The sequence below is a fragment of the Mauremys reevesii genome, linkage group 14 (genome assembly GCF_016161935.1).
Source record: "Mauremys reevesii isolate NIE-2019 linkage group 14, ASM1616193v1, whole genome shotgun sequence".
Classification (NCBI taxonomy): Eukaryota; Metazoa; Chordata; order Testudines; family Geoemydidae; genus Mauremys; species Mauremys reevesii.
The window spans coordinates 12992106-13007098 of NC_052636.1; the positions used below are offsets into that span (position 1 = coordinate 12992106).

At 54.6% G+C, this 14993-nt stretch overlaps 1 protein-coding gene across 1 annotated transcript in view; it reads right to left on the reverse strand.

Moving 5' to 3' along the window:
• LOC120381499 (arachidonate 12-lipoxygenase, 12R-type-like) overlaps positions 1–14993 on the reverse strand; it is an 84977-nt gene that overhangs the window by 40533 nt on the left and 29451 nt on the right. Inside the window, exon 10 of the mRNA XM_039499677.1 lies at positions 12923–13092. Within this exon, the coding sequence (XP_039355611.1) occupies positions 12923–13092 (170 nt within the window). The remainder of the gene's footprint in view (positions 1–12922; positions 13093–14993) is intronic.

Genomic DNA, 14993 nt, shown 5'->3' on the forward strand with positions numbered 1-14993 from the left:
TCTAGCCAGATTTTTCCAGTCCTTTGATCCTGTAGAACACAATTAGGCTGGAACATTAGAATATAAGAGTTTTGAAACAAAAACAATATTCAGAATTATGGGTTTATGAGAACATAAGCCATGGCCTCTCCACTTTGTCACCATTGGGGATTACACACCAGGAATGTGTTGGATGGAAACTTCTATTTTCATTGTCTTTGGGGAACATGAAGTTTTTCACTTGCTGTGGCCCAGGCACTACAAGGAAGTCCCTCAGGCTACTGCTCAAGTGGGTCCACAGTCCGGGATCATCTAGACTTAAGGAACTAAACTCAGCAGCGGCTGTTTCTTGTGCCTCCACCACACTCTTCTCTGAGCTACACTTTTCTTCAGGAATGTGCATGGTTACCTCCATTTGAGATGGAGCTATGGATGCTGCAGGAGCTGCCAGGTCACCTGCACTCTGACTAACTGGAAGATCAGGCATCTCCTCGCCACTCACATCCTCACTGGGGCCGGAAGGCTCAGCGTGAACATTTGTGTCTGTGGATCTCAAGAGAGCTCCTTTCTTTCTTTTTCTGAATGCTGCCCCAGAGGGGTGTTTTCTTCTTTCACTCATGAATGCGGCTCTGTGCCAGCTAGAGAGGCTCTCAACACTCAGTTGAAGGGGACAGATAAGCAGGCTGGTAGCAGGGCCTGATATCAGCATCTTAAGAGACTAGCTGGCTCCTACTACGTCAATTGACGGCCTGTCCTCCTCAAGTGGGTTCAGGGAAGCAGCGGGAGACAGGAAGCTCCCTAAGAAGCTGGTGTGAATCAGTCCAGGCTCTTGGGGGTGCTGGAGAGGTACATAAGAAGCTCCTCTGCCTCCAGCTCCGGCTGCTTTCTGTTCTTCCCTCTCACCTTTTCTCCTGCCTGCCTGTTTTGTCTCCTGTGCCCTCCTTCCTCCAGCACAGCACGCCACCATCTCTGTGCATCTCGAGCAGAGAGAATACACATGCACCAGCAGCAGACACAATTTTCTACACTCCGGGTGCACCCCCTCCCCCCCCCGAGTCTGGCACCTGAGGCAGCCGCGTCAGTTCGCCTCATGGTAAGTCCAGTCCTGGGTGTAGTATTGCTAACAGAACGCAGACAGCAATATCTGTCAACGCGTAGGTGTCTTGGCATTTAGCCACCAATGCCATGAGGTGGCCTGCCTCAGTTTCCCCTTCTACACAGCAGCGGGGGCCTGTTCTGCTTTTGCTGTTGTGCCAAGCTTCCAGTCTGCTGAAAAGTAAAATGCTGGTGGGGCTGGCTTGTCACCATCGCTAGCACGCATAACAGTTTCTTCCACCAATCCGGTAGGTCCCAGATCTTTAAAGGGTTAACCACTAGTATTAACTCCTTCGTCTTGACCCATAGATAGAGTAGAAAAGACACAAGATTAACAGCAAAGCTACAGTGGACAGGCTTTTTTTCCCCACACAGTTTAGCTTGTTTAGTATCTACGGCATATTCCCAGTTCTTTGTGCCCCCCTGGTAGGCACTCTGATGCCCATTCTCCTGCCTCTTTGTAGAAGGCTTTTAATTCAGGCACCTGTTCGGGGCTTTGGCAAGGAAAGGGTGCACTGCAGCCATGCCTGGCCTCCACCCCTCCCTCTGGCATTTCTCTGGGCTGGACCCCACTCCCTTGTGAAGTTTCACCCATGCAGAGATGTTTTCCCCCTGCCGCCTTGACGAGCCAGTCTTCTCGCTTACAAGAGTAGCAAGAACAACATCTTTCAATGGACCCCTTTGGACACCCCACTTTCTGTTCCCGACAGGTCAGCCGGATGGACTCCCCCTCCAGGAGATCTGACCCCCAGTTCTCCCTTCAAACCGGATCTACAGGCGAGGGGTTTGGCATTTTAAAGGCAGACTTTCCCCCCTCCTCCTGGGAAACGGACTCTCCGCCCCCCACTCACCTTCTGTCTGGACTTCCCTATCTGGGCTCCCCTCTGGGTCAGACACCCCTGTGTCCCCCAAATGGGACGGTGACTCTGGCCCAGCTGTGGGCTCCCAGCTACCAGCTATAGCAGACTCGTCACTAGCCAGCAAAATTCCCCCCCTTTCACTTCCAGCTACAGAGTCCCTGGGGTCTGTTCCCACCGCAGTGCTCACCAGGACCCCAACTTCCACCTTCAGGCAGGGGCGGCTCTAGGCACCAGCAAAACAAGCTGGTGCCTAGGGCGGCCAAATCTAGGGGGCGGCAGGCTGGGCCGGCGGACCTGCCGCAGTCATGCCTGCGGGAGGTCCACCGGAGCCCTGGGACGACCGGACCTGCCGCAGGCATGACTGCGGAGGGGGCGCTCGTCCCGCGGCTCGGCTGGACCTCCCGCAGGCATGACTGCGGCAGCTCAAGCGGAGCCGCGGGATCCGTGAACCATCCGCAGCCGCGGGAGGTCCAGCCGAGCCACGCAGGACCAGCGGTCCCTCTGCAGTCATGCGCGCGGGAGGTCCGCTGCTCCCGCGGCTCCGGGGCGCCTCCCGCGCATGACTGCTTGGGGCGGCCAAAAACGTAGAGCCGCCCCTGCCTTCAGGACACAGGAAATACCCCTTAATGCCATGGCTCATGAAGCCATACACACGCACCCTGGACAGCAGTAAGGAGCTGTTCAACTATAGGCTGAGCAAGTGCAGAATGGTGGTAAAATGTGCCTTTGGATGTTTAAAAGGACGCTGGCGCAGTTTACTGACTCGGTTAGACCTCAGCAAAACCAATATTCCCATTGTCATTGCCGCTTGCGGTGTGCTCCACAATATCTGTGAAAGTAAGGGGGAGACATTTATGGTGGGCTGGGAGGTTGAGGCATATCGCCTGGCCGCTGATTACCCACTGCCATACACCAGGGCGACTAGAAGAGCACAGTAGGGCACGCGGTGCATCAGAGAAGCTTTGAAAACCAGTTTCATGACTGGCCAGGCTACGGTGTGAAAGTTCTGTTTGTTTCTCCTTGATGAAAATCCACCCCCTTGGTTCACTCTACTTCCCTGTAAGCCAACCACCCTCCCCTCCTTCGATCACCTCTTGAAGAGGCAATAAAGTCATTATTGTTTCAAAATCATGCATTCTTTATTAATTCATCACACAAACAAGGGGATAACTGCCAACGTAGCCCAGGAGGGTAGGAGGGAAGGACAAGGTCACATTGCACTTCAAAACTTATTGAATGCCAGCCTTCTGTTGCTTGGGAAGTCTTCTGGGGTGGAGTATTTGTGTGCCCGGAGGTCCCCACCAAGTTCTTGGGCCTCTGGGAGAGGAGGCTATGGAGCTTGGGGAGGAGGGCAGGCAGTTACCCAGGAGCTGCAGCGTCCGTCTGTGCTCCTGCTGCATTTCCTGCAGCTCCACCAGACACCGGAGCATATCAGTAGCCTCAGCATTGAATCCTGTCTCCTCTCATTGTGCTGCCACCATCTCTCCTCTTGCTCCCGCCACCTCTCCTCTTGCTCGTCCCTCCTGTCCTCGTGTTCATTTTCTGCTTTCCTGGACTCTGACATTGTTTGCCTCCATGCAGTCTGCTGAGCACTTTCAGTGCGGGAGGACTGCATGAGCTCAGAGAACATTTAATTGCAAGCACGTTTTTTTCCACCTTCTTATCTACGCTAGCCTCTGGGGTGGAGATGATAGGGGGAGTGTTGAAACATTTGCAGCTGTGGGAGGAAAAAATGGGAGAATAGTATTTAAAAAGACACATTTTAGAGAACAATGGGTAGAGTCTTTCACAGTGAACCAAGCTGTTAACATTCCATAGCACATGTACTTTCAGTACAAGGTCACATTTTGCCTCTTACATTGAGACCCTGCCGGTTTGGTGTGAGAGATCACACACGCAGCACCCTCTTTTCCCATACCAAGCACCTGTTGGGTTGGCCATTTAAGAGGAGGGGCTGTACTGGCCGCGAATGCATCCCAAGTCTTCAGGGCAGAAGCCTTGGGATCCCAAGTCTTCAGGGCAGAAGCCTTGGGATCCCAAGTCTTCCAGGAAGCCTTGGGATCTGTCTTCGGGGGCAGAAGCCTTGGGATCCTAAGGCTTCAGGGCAGAAGACTTGGGATCCCAAGGTTCAGGGCAGAAGCCTTATTACAAGACTGCGGTCGGACAGGGGGCCCCCCCGGCCTTAGGCAGATCTTCCCCCTACAGGCAGTATAAGACAAGTATTTACACTTTCCCGTTACATACATCAATGGCTATCGGTTATCCTTTGTTAATACAAACTCCCTTTAGACACGACCTTATCTCAAGGTTTCTGCTTAAATCCGCATTCCATCCTTAGCAACTAAAAGCGAGGGGATAAACGGCACCTCTTACAACTCTTGCATGGTTAGGGTTAGGGTTAGGGCTGCCTTTCATTCTGTCCTTAAATTGACTGAAACATTTCCCCTGCTTTTAATTCTGCTGCCACATCATTAAACGCGCTTGCTTTTAAACCATGCATTATATTTACACAGATACACTCACCAGAGGTGCCTCCTCCGGCTTCATGGTCCATGAGCTTGGGTTGGGCGGGTATTGGCTCCAGCGTGATAAACAACTCCTGGCTGTCGGGAAGAATGGTTTCTCGGCTCGCTAGCCTCCTCCTCCTCCTCCTCCTCCCTATTGCGTGAGACTGCCCCCTTGCAAGTGTCCATGCACAGGGGTAGGGTAGTGGTGGGGAGCCCCCCCCCTCGCATTGCATGCAGCTCATCATAGAAGCCGCATGTCACACACAAAGTGCTGCAACATGACACTGAGGCAGGGGGAGGGGGCGAGACTCTGCCTGCTGGAAGCCAATGGGAGCAGCTAAATCAGGCCCAGGCGCCCAATCAGCCGCTCCACACTCCGCACCCATGAGGGGAAGGAGGAGAAATCCCAGACAGTTGCACCGGCCCTGGGCAAACCCGACAGCCCCACCCCACCGCTTGCCTGCGGGCCGCACCACGATCCCACGCGGGCTGCATGTTGTGCAGGCCTGTCCCAGCCTCTGTTCTGGCTTTTCCAGGCCTTAATTGCTGCTCAGGGTTAATTAAAGCCACAGCTGTCCTGTAACACCCTGCTGTCCAGGGCAGGGTTTGGGGACAGGTATTTTGCTACCCATAGACACAGGACTTGGTGTTGGATGGGTGATTTCACTTGAGCCTTGTGCCTCCCTGCGCTAACCCACAAGACTCCTGGCTCCCAGCCCTCCCTGCTCTAACCACCAGCTCCCACTCCCCTCCCAGAGCCGGGGAGAGAACCCAGGAGTCCTGGCTCCCAGCCCCCCCTGCTCTAACCCACCAGACCCCACTCCCCTCCCCGAGGCAGGGAGAGAACCCAGGAGTCCTGGCTCCCAGCCCCCCCTGCTCTAACCACCAGCCCCCACTGCCCTCCCAGAGCCGGGGAGAGAACCCAGGAGTCCTGGCTCCCAGCCCCCCCCCTCTAACCACCAGCTCCCACTCCCCTCCCAGAGCCGGGGAGAGAACCCAGGAGTCCTGGCTCCCAGCCCGCCCTGCGATAACCACCAGCCCCACTGCCCTCCCAGAGCCAGAACCCAGGAGTCCTGGCTCCCAGCCCCCCCTGCTCTGACCCACCAGCCCCACTGCCCTCCCAGAGCCGGGAGAGAACCCAGGAGTCCTGGCTCCCAGCCCCCCCTGCTCTAACCACCAGCCCCCACTACCCTCCCAGAGCCGGGGAGAGAACCCAGGAGTCCTGGCTCCCATCCCCCCCTGCTCTAACCACCAGCCCCCCTGTAACGATGCTGCCTTTTGTGGGATATTTATGAGAATATCAATTCAGGACAGATTGTTTAGAGCAGGGCAGTCACAGCCCTAGGCTGGGGTTCCTTTGCACACCAAGGGAAACCAAACCCGCCAAATGGAGATGACGTCGGTCTCACCCCACTGGCTGACCACAAGTCACACAAGCAATTCCCTCAGACACTCCAGTATCCCCACCAGTGCCGCTCGTTATGGGGATGAATGGTTATGAAAACCAAGACCCCAGTAAAAGAAAAAAGGTTGCCTCGATCCCAAAGGACCAAGGTCAATATACAAATCAGATCTTACCCACAAATCACAGTTTCCAGTCCTTTAGAATCTAAAATCTAAAGGTTTATTCATAAAAGAAAGAAATCTAGATGAGAGCTAAAACTGGTTAAAGGAATCAGTTACAGACAGTAACGGCAAAGTTCTTGGTTCAGGCTTGTCGCAGTGATGGAATAAATCAGGTTCAAATCAAGTCTCTGGAGTCCATCCACAGCTGGGATGGGTCAGTCAGTCCTTTGTTCAGAACTTCAGTTTATAGCAAAGTCCCTCCAGAGGTATGAAGCAGGATTGAAGACAAGATGGAGATGAGGTAACATCACCTTGTATAGTCTCTTCCAGGCGTAAGGACACCTCTTTGTTCTTACTGTGGAAAATTACAGCAAAATGGAGTTTGGAGTCACATGGGCAAGTCACATATCCATGCATGATTCAGATCTGTACCGACAGTAGCCAGGAAGATTTCTTATGTGGATTGGAGTCTCCCAAAGTCCATTGTGAGTTAAGTGTTTCTTGATTGGGCACTTAACTTGCAAATTACTTTCTCAAGAAGCTGACCAAATGCTTTACCAAGGCTACTTCAGAATTAGAACACATTGAGATACAAGTACATAGCCAATATTCATAACTGCAACTACAAAAATGATACACGCATCCAGATAGCATAATCATAATCAGCAAATCATAACCTTTTCACAGACACCTCACACAACAATCTTCGCTGCAAATATATAGCAGTGGTTGCAAAAACGATCTATACAGTTACAGGTTATGTCAGTAACATCACCCCCTCTGCTCTAACCACCCGCCCCCTCACACCCCCCAGCGCCAGGAATAGAACAAAGGAGGACTGGGTCCCAGCACCCCTGCTTTACCCACTAGACTCCCTCCTCCTCGAGTCAGGTATAGAACCCAGGAGTCCTTGGCTCCCAACCCCTGCTTTAACCCACCAGCGCCTCCCAGAGCCGGGGAGAGAACCCAGGAGTCCTGGCTCTCAGCCCCCCTGCTTTAACCCACCAGCGCCTCCCAGAGCCAGGGAGAGAACCCAGGAGTCCTGGCTCTCAGCCCCCTGGGCTGTACCCCACTAGACAGAATCAGCCAGTCAGAGTGGAACCAGTCTGGTTTATTGTTCCTGGGAGAGGATCACAGGGACAGCGTTGCCAGCGGCCGCGTGGGGCCCGTCCCTGGGGCTCGCCGGTCGGGCTCAGATGGACGTGCTGTTCTCGATTTGGTGGGGATCCAGGTAGCGGTAGGGGATGGGCAGGGATTTGTTCCTCTCTTGGATCTCCTGGGAGAGCTGGGCCAGGCGCCCCTGGAAGGCTGCGATCAGCCGCTTGGGCTCCTCCTCCGTGAAGTGCTCCTCGGGGTATGTGCCCAGGGATCTCTGCAAGGGAACGGGAGAGCAGTGAGGGACAACACGGAAGGGCTCCCTCACCTGATGCTGAGATGCAGCCACCTCTGGGGTGGGGCGGCTGGTTACCCAGGGACCCCTCGCCCGGCGCTGAGATTCAGCCACCTCTGGGGTGGGGTGGCTGGTTATCCGGGGACCCCTCGCCTGGCGCTGAGATGCAGCCACCTCTGGGGCGGGGCGGCCGGTTACCCAGGGACCCCTCGCCCGGCGCTGAGATGCAGCCACCTCTGGGGTGGGGCGGCTGGTTATCCGGGGACCCCTCGCCCGGTGCTGAGATGCAGCCACCTCTGGGGCGGGGTGGCCAGTTACCCAGGGACCCCTCGCCCGGCGCTGAGATTCAGCCACCTCTGGGGTGGGGTGGCTGGTTATCCGGGGACCCCTCGCCCGGCGCTGAGATGCAGCCACCTCTGGGGCGGGGCGGCTGGTTACACAAGGATCCCTCATGTGCCCTAGAGCGCAGGGAAGGTGTTTAACAGCTGTGTAGCAACACTGGGAAGAGTTCACGCCAGGGAGGGAAGGAGAATCCTGTGGCCGGTTGAAACAACACGGTGGAATTTATGGGTGTTTGAACGGAATCCCCCAAAGTGCAGCTGGGCCGGGACACCTGGGTTCATGCCCTGGCTCATGGGAAATGTCAGCGGGTCCTTTATTGTTACCACAAGGGGGGGGAGAACTCAGCTGAACGGCTCATTAAAGAGACACCCCCAGCCACAGCCCAGCGCCCCCTAGCGCCACCCTGGGGCCAGCCCCGCCTGCCAGGGGAGAGCGCCCCCTGCCGAGCCCCCCGCCCTGCCCCACAGCGCCCCCCACAGCCGGCCCCCCCAGCCAGGGGAGAGCGCCCCCTGCTGCCCCTGCCCCACGGCCCCCCATAGCTCCCGTGTCCTCACCGAGTCCCCCAGCTCGCAGCTGAGGACCCAGAGGGTGTAGATGGCGATGCTGGTGCTGTTGACCTCCGGGATGGTGTCCAGGTAGCTCTCCAGGGAGGAGGTGCCCTTGGCCTGGGGCGGGGGGTTCCTCATGGAGGACGGGAAGTTGGGCATCCAAGCGCCGAACTCGTACTGCGGCCCAGAGAGACCCCCCAGTCAGAGCAGCCGGGGACCCCCCAGCCCAGCCAGGATCCTCCTCACCGCCCAGGGGGCAGCAGCCCAGGGACGGTCTGGCTCAACCCAGAGGCCGGGGCACCCGGGGCGTGGTCGGACTCTCTTCCACGGCCCACGGGGGGGAGACTCAAGGGGAGGGGTTGGGGTACTGAGTGCGGCAGTGGGGAGGGTCCTGGGGCTGGGGCAGGGTCCTGAGGTGTCCAGGATCTCACTGGAGTTGGGTGCGGGGTGGGGGATGGGCCGCTAGAGCAGGGTCCTGGGGATTGAGGTGTCATTGGGGTGGGGTGCAGGGTGCGGGTGTTGGTGGCGGGATCCCAGGTCCCCATGCTGGGTGCCGGGATGTCAGTGGCTGGACCCCAGGGCCCCGTGTGGGGGGGTGCAGGGTGGGGGTGTCGGTGGCTGCACCCCAGGTCCCTGTGGGGGGTAGGGAATGAGCCCCCCCCCCGGGCACCCTGGCTGGCCTCTCCTACCTGCCCGTTGCTGAGGGCGGCGTGCCGGGCCGAGCAGCAGTAGATCCACATGGTCAGGTACTTGATGAGCTCGGGGATGCTCTGCAGGGATGCGGGGAAGCCTGCGGGATGGAGACTGACCTGTCACTGACCTGGCCCGACCCTGCTCTGTGGCCTTAGGCTGGGACCCCTAGAGCCGGGTTTGATGCCTCCCTCTGCCGGAGCCTCCCCCAGTGAGTCGCTCCCCTGCTCCAGGTCTCAGCTCAGCCATGCGCCATCTCCCTGCCCTGCCCGTTCCACGGCGGGCCGCCCAGTCACCCCACAGCCCCGTCCCACCACCGTGATCCAGGCCACCCTGTCCCTGCAGGGTCGCTGGCCCCATTGACTCCGATGGAGAGACACCCATTGACACCAACCGGGATCCGATCCCATTGACTCCAATGGAGAGACACCCATTGACGCCAGCTGGGATCTGGCCCCATTGACGCCAATGGAGAGACGCCCATTGAACCAGCTGGGATCCGGCCCCATTGACTCCAATGGAGAGACACCCATTGACACCAGCTGGGATCTGGCCCCATTGACTCCAATGGAGAGACGCCCATTGACATCAGCTGGGATCTGGCTGACAGACACGCAGTCTGGAGATGTCCCCCAGCCACCCCTGCATGGAGCCCGGTGACCAGCGGCTGCAGAGCTCTGGGTTCACATGGCCCTTACCAGATGCCTCGTTCCCCAGGAAGCATTCATGGAAGATCTCGTCTGCCCAGGCCTGCAGCTCGCAGTCGGCCAGGACATGGGCGTCGCTGCGGTAATAGTGTCTGACGATGCCGAGACGGCTGGAAAGAACAGAGATGTGTCGGCCTGGATGGGTCGATGCAGGCCACATCACTCCCCAGTGCACCAGCGTCACTCAGCCAGCATCACCAAACAGCCCAGTGGTACTGTGCACCCTGGCCGTTACCTAGTGTCCCCTCCACTTCGCCCTTTCCTAGCTGTGGGAGCATGGCCTGGTGGCTAAGCCGACGGCCTGACCTCCAGGTGATCCTGGATCTCGTCTACAGCAGAGTTGAAGTTTTCATTTCAAATTAGACTTGCTCTTGTGGAAGTTAATACATTAAATAAGCATCGCCATTGACACAAAACATCTTGGCTTGACTGAAACCAAGTGTTTCCATTCACCCCCAATGAGACCTTTCCCCGGAATTTGATTTGGGGCAAAATTCCCAAAAGTTTGACTTTTCCTCTCCATTCTTGTGTATTTACAAGTTTTCATTCATTTTTCCTAAGCCAACCAATCTACCACACAAAGTAAGTGACGGGGGTTAGGATAAAGGCAGAGGAGGGGATGTGACATAGCTATCTTCAGTGTCTACATTGATCATAGACCTCTAATAAATCAGTCCAAATTGCTTTGAATTTTTCATGCATTCCCTTTCTCCGCAATGCCAGCCATTCGTTAGCTGTGTGATAAGCCAGATCACCAAGCCAGGCATCAATATTTGATGGGGGTTGACTTTTCCATTGTGGTAGGGTTACTTTTTTAGTGCCCAAAGCTGCCCATTGGCACCACACTGCCTTGTTACTAGGGAACCTCCAGATATCAGGAATAGAATCTGTGACACACTGTACCTCAAAATAGCTCCCTGGAAAACCCATATGCGTCATTCATCAGAAGGGACCATTATGATCATCTAGTCTGACCTCCTGCACACCGCAGGTCACAGAATCTCACCCACCCATCCCTGTATCAAACCCCTATCCTATGTCTGAGTTAGTGAAGTCCTCAAATCGTGGTTTGAAGACCTCAAGCTGCAGAGAATCCTCCAGCAAGTGACCCCTGCCCCACACTGCAGAGGAAGGCGAAAAACCTCCAGGGCCTCTGGCAATCTGCCCTGGAGGAAAATTTCTTCCCGACCCCAAATATGGCGATCAGCTAAACCCTGAGCATGTGGGCAAGACTCACCAGTTTATATCCATTTGTTCTTGTGTCCACATTGGTACTGAGCTTGAATAATTCCTCTCCCTCCCTGATATTTATCCCTCTGATCTATTTATAAAGAGCCATCATATCCCCTCTCAGCCTCCTTTTGGTTAGGCTAAACAAGCCAAGCTCTTTGAGTCTCCTTTCATAAGACAGGTTTTCCATTTCTCAAATCATGCTAGTAACCCTTCTATGTACCTGTTCCAGTTTGAATTTATCCTTCTTACATATGGGAGACCAGAACTGCACACAGTATTCCAGATGAGGTCTCACCAGTGCCTTATATAATGGTACTAACACCTCCTTATCTTTGCTGGAAATACCTCGCCTGATGCATCCCAAGACCGCATTAGCTTTTTTAACGGCCATATCACATTGGCGGCTCATAGTCATCCTGTGATCAACCAATACTCCGAGGTCCTTCTCCTCCTCTGTTACTTCCAACTGATGCGTCCCCAATTTATAACCAAAATTCTTGTTATTAATCCCTAAATGCATGACCTTGCACTTTTCACTATTAAATTTCATCCTATTACTATTACTCCAGTTTACAAGGTCATCCAGATCTTCCTGTATGATATCCCGGTCCTTCTCTATGTTAGCAATACCTCCCAGTTTTGTGTCATCTGCAAAGTTTATTAGCACATTCCCACTTTTTGTGCCACGGTCAGTAAGATTAAATAAGATTGGTCCCAAAACCGATCCCTGAGGAACTCCACTGGTAACCTCCTTCCAGCCTGACAGTTCACCTTTCAGTAAGAGCCATTGTAGTCTCCCTTTAACCAGTTCCTTATCCACCTTTCCATTTTCATATTGATCCCCATCTTTTCCAATTTAACTAATAATTCCCCATGTGGAACTGTATCAAATGCCTTACTGAAATTGAGGTAAATTAGATCCACCGCGTTTCCTTTGTCTAAAAAAATCTGTTACCTTCTCAAAGAAGGAGATCAGGTTGCTTTGGCACGATCTACCTTTTGTCAAACCATGTTGTATTTTGTCCCAATTACCATTGACCTCAATGTCCTTAACTACTTTCTCCTTCAGAAATTTTTCCAAGACCTTGCATGCTGCAGATGTCAAACTAACAGGCCTATACTTACTCAAATCACATTTTTCCCCTTTCTTAATAATAGGACCTATGTTAGCAATTCCCCAGTCGTACGGTACAACCCCTGAGTTTACTGATTCATTAAAAATTCTTGCTAATGGGCTTGCAATTTCATGTACCAGTTCCTTTAATATTCTTGGATGAAGATTATCTGCCCCCCCACCCCGATTTAGTCCCACAGTGAGGGAGGGGCGGACTGGGAAACTGGCCAGGCTTCTGACCAGGGTGAGATGGTATAGTCCTGGTGTGCAAGGCTGGGGAGAATTGGCTGGTGCTCTCCTCTGTGTGATTCGTGAGTGGCTCAAGGAGCTTTCATGCAATGCAGCTGGGTGCGTGGGGGCAGGTGTCTGAAAAAGAGCCTTTTGGGGAATTCCAGTTTTTTTTAACTCAGAATTCTTTATGTGGCAGGAATAGGGCCGCCCAGGGGCAATTTGCCCCAGGCCCCAGGTCCTTCACTCGCTCCAGGGGCACCGGAAAACTCTTGCAAGACCCAGGGCCCCCGAGCTCCTTCCGCTCCAGGTCTTTGGCAGTGGGGGGGGTGGGGGTGGCGGAAGGACCCCTCGCCGTGAAATTACCGCCAAAGCGGGACCCGCCACCGAAGTACTAGGTCTTCGGCGGAAATTCAGTGGTGGGGGCCTCCCGCCACGGGTCTTCGGGGCTCATCGGCGGCGGGTCCTGGAGCGGTAGGATCCCCCCACCGCCGAATTACCGCCAAAGCGGGGGCCCCCTGCTGCCGAAGACCCCAGGCCCCCTGAATCCTCTGGGCGGCCCTGGGCAGGAAAGCCGTGTTTCCAAGCAACTCTGAGCCGGTGGGAATGTTCCACATGCCATCTGCTTCCTCGCCACCCTCTGCCCCGGCTCCTGCTCCTTACCTCTCAATGGCCGACCAGATCTTCAGCCCATCATCCCTGTAGTAGTAGTTGGGGATGCAGTCAACCCCGCGCTCGTGGATGTCATCAGGTAAGCAGAGGGAGTTGTAGGTCAGGCAGGACATGCCTTTGGCCATCAGCACCTTGGTCCCCTCGATCCCCGAGCCCATGCCCTGGGAAGGGACCAGAGACAGAGCCTTCAATCTCTGAGCCAGCGGGCGGGTTAGAATGAAATATCATCACGACCTATTTCAGCACAACGAGACAACTGACAATACGCCCCTGTGACAAATGTGCCTCCCCGATGTTTCGCTTTGCGTTGTACCCCAGAAATGACCAATCACTCGCAACCTCCGGTGTTTGTCCAACCAGTTCTTAGAAACCTCCAATGATGGAGATTCCACAACCTCTGTGCTTGCTCCAGAGTTAACTTTCTTTAGAGAGAGAAAGCTTTTCATAATATCTAACCTCAATCTCCCTTGTTGAAGATTAATCCCATTTCTTCTTCTCCTGCCTTCAGCAGGACCAGAGAACAATTGATCATCGTCCTCTTTGTAACATATTTGAAGACTATCAGGTCCCCACTCTCGGTCTTCTTCTCTCAGGACTAAATGTGCCCTTTTTTTTTTAACCTGGCCTCATAGATCAGGGTTTCTAAACCTTTTATCATGTTTGTTGTTTTTTTCTGGACTCTCTCCAATTTGGCCACTTCTCTCCTAAAGTGTGATGCCCTTTCCCCACCCAGTTCTCCAACTGAGGTCTCACCAGGGCCAGACAATGACCTCCTGGGTTTTACTCACAACACTCTCGTTAATACAGACTAGAATGATATTATCCTTTTCCCCAAGTGTGTCTAATTATTGCCTTATATTCCACTATAATTTCCAGATCCTTTTGAGCAGTAAGACCCCCCCAGCAGCCAATTATGTCCCAGGTGGGCATTGGATTTTTCCTTCCTCAGTGGTGCACTTCCCACTTGTCTTCATGGAATTTCAGCTTGTTGATTTCAGCCCAATTTTCCAAGCTGTCACAGTCGCTTTGAGTTCTAATCCTGCCCATTGAAGTGCTTGCAACCCCTCCTGGCTTGATGTCAGCCTCAAATTATATCAACAAACTCTCCTCTCCGTAGTCCAAGTCATTCATGACAATAACGAATATTGCCGAACCAGGCCTGACCTCTTGTGGGACCCCACTAGATTCCCTGTTTGACAGCTGACCATTGAGAACCCACTCTTGGTGTCTGGTCTTTCAACCACCCATAGTAATTCCATTCAGCCCAAATTTCCCTGGCATGTGTCAAAAGACTCAAATCAAGATGCAAAGAATCCTGTGGCACCTTTTAGACTAACAGACGTTTTGCAGCATGAGCTTTCGTGGGTGAATACCCACTTCGTCGGATACTTACTTGCATCCGACGAAGTGGGTATTCACCCACGAAAGCTCATGCTGCAAAACGTCTGTTAGTCTATAAGGTGCCACAGGATTCTTTGCTGCTTTTACAGATCCAGACTAACACGGCTACCCCTCTGATACTTGAAATCAAGATATATCACATTGTAGCGGGCCGGTGTGGCTCCCCTCCTCCCCGGGGAGGGTTGAGCCCCGGACACAGGAAGGGGCGGGGCTACAGCGTGGTGAGCCCGCCCCTCAGAGGGTCAGACGGCGACCCGGAAGGATAAAAGCCGGGCCTTCCAGCCCAGTCAGTGCCCAGCCACCGGGGAGAGCAGACCTGTCGGAGGGAGCTCCTGACGGAGGAACTGCTGGAGCCCCGGGCAGCTGCCTGGACTGGCCGGAGAGCACCCTACCCCGCTACTGGGAAGACCTGCCGGAGCTTCCCCGTGCCACCTACGACGAGGAGCCCGTAGGAGCTTCCCCGCTACCGTGCTGTTACCCCGAGGAACCCCCGGAGCACGATTGGCCGGACTTCCCCGGGGAACTACCCGATCTACCCCCCAGCCCGGGGGGTGAGGAACCCATGCAGTGGGACTTCCCGGCACCAGACGCCGTGGACCAGGTAGGACCAGAGGGGGATATTGGAAGTGGCCCGGGGGCAGCCGACCTCAGTCCGGCTGCT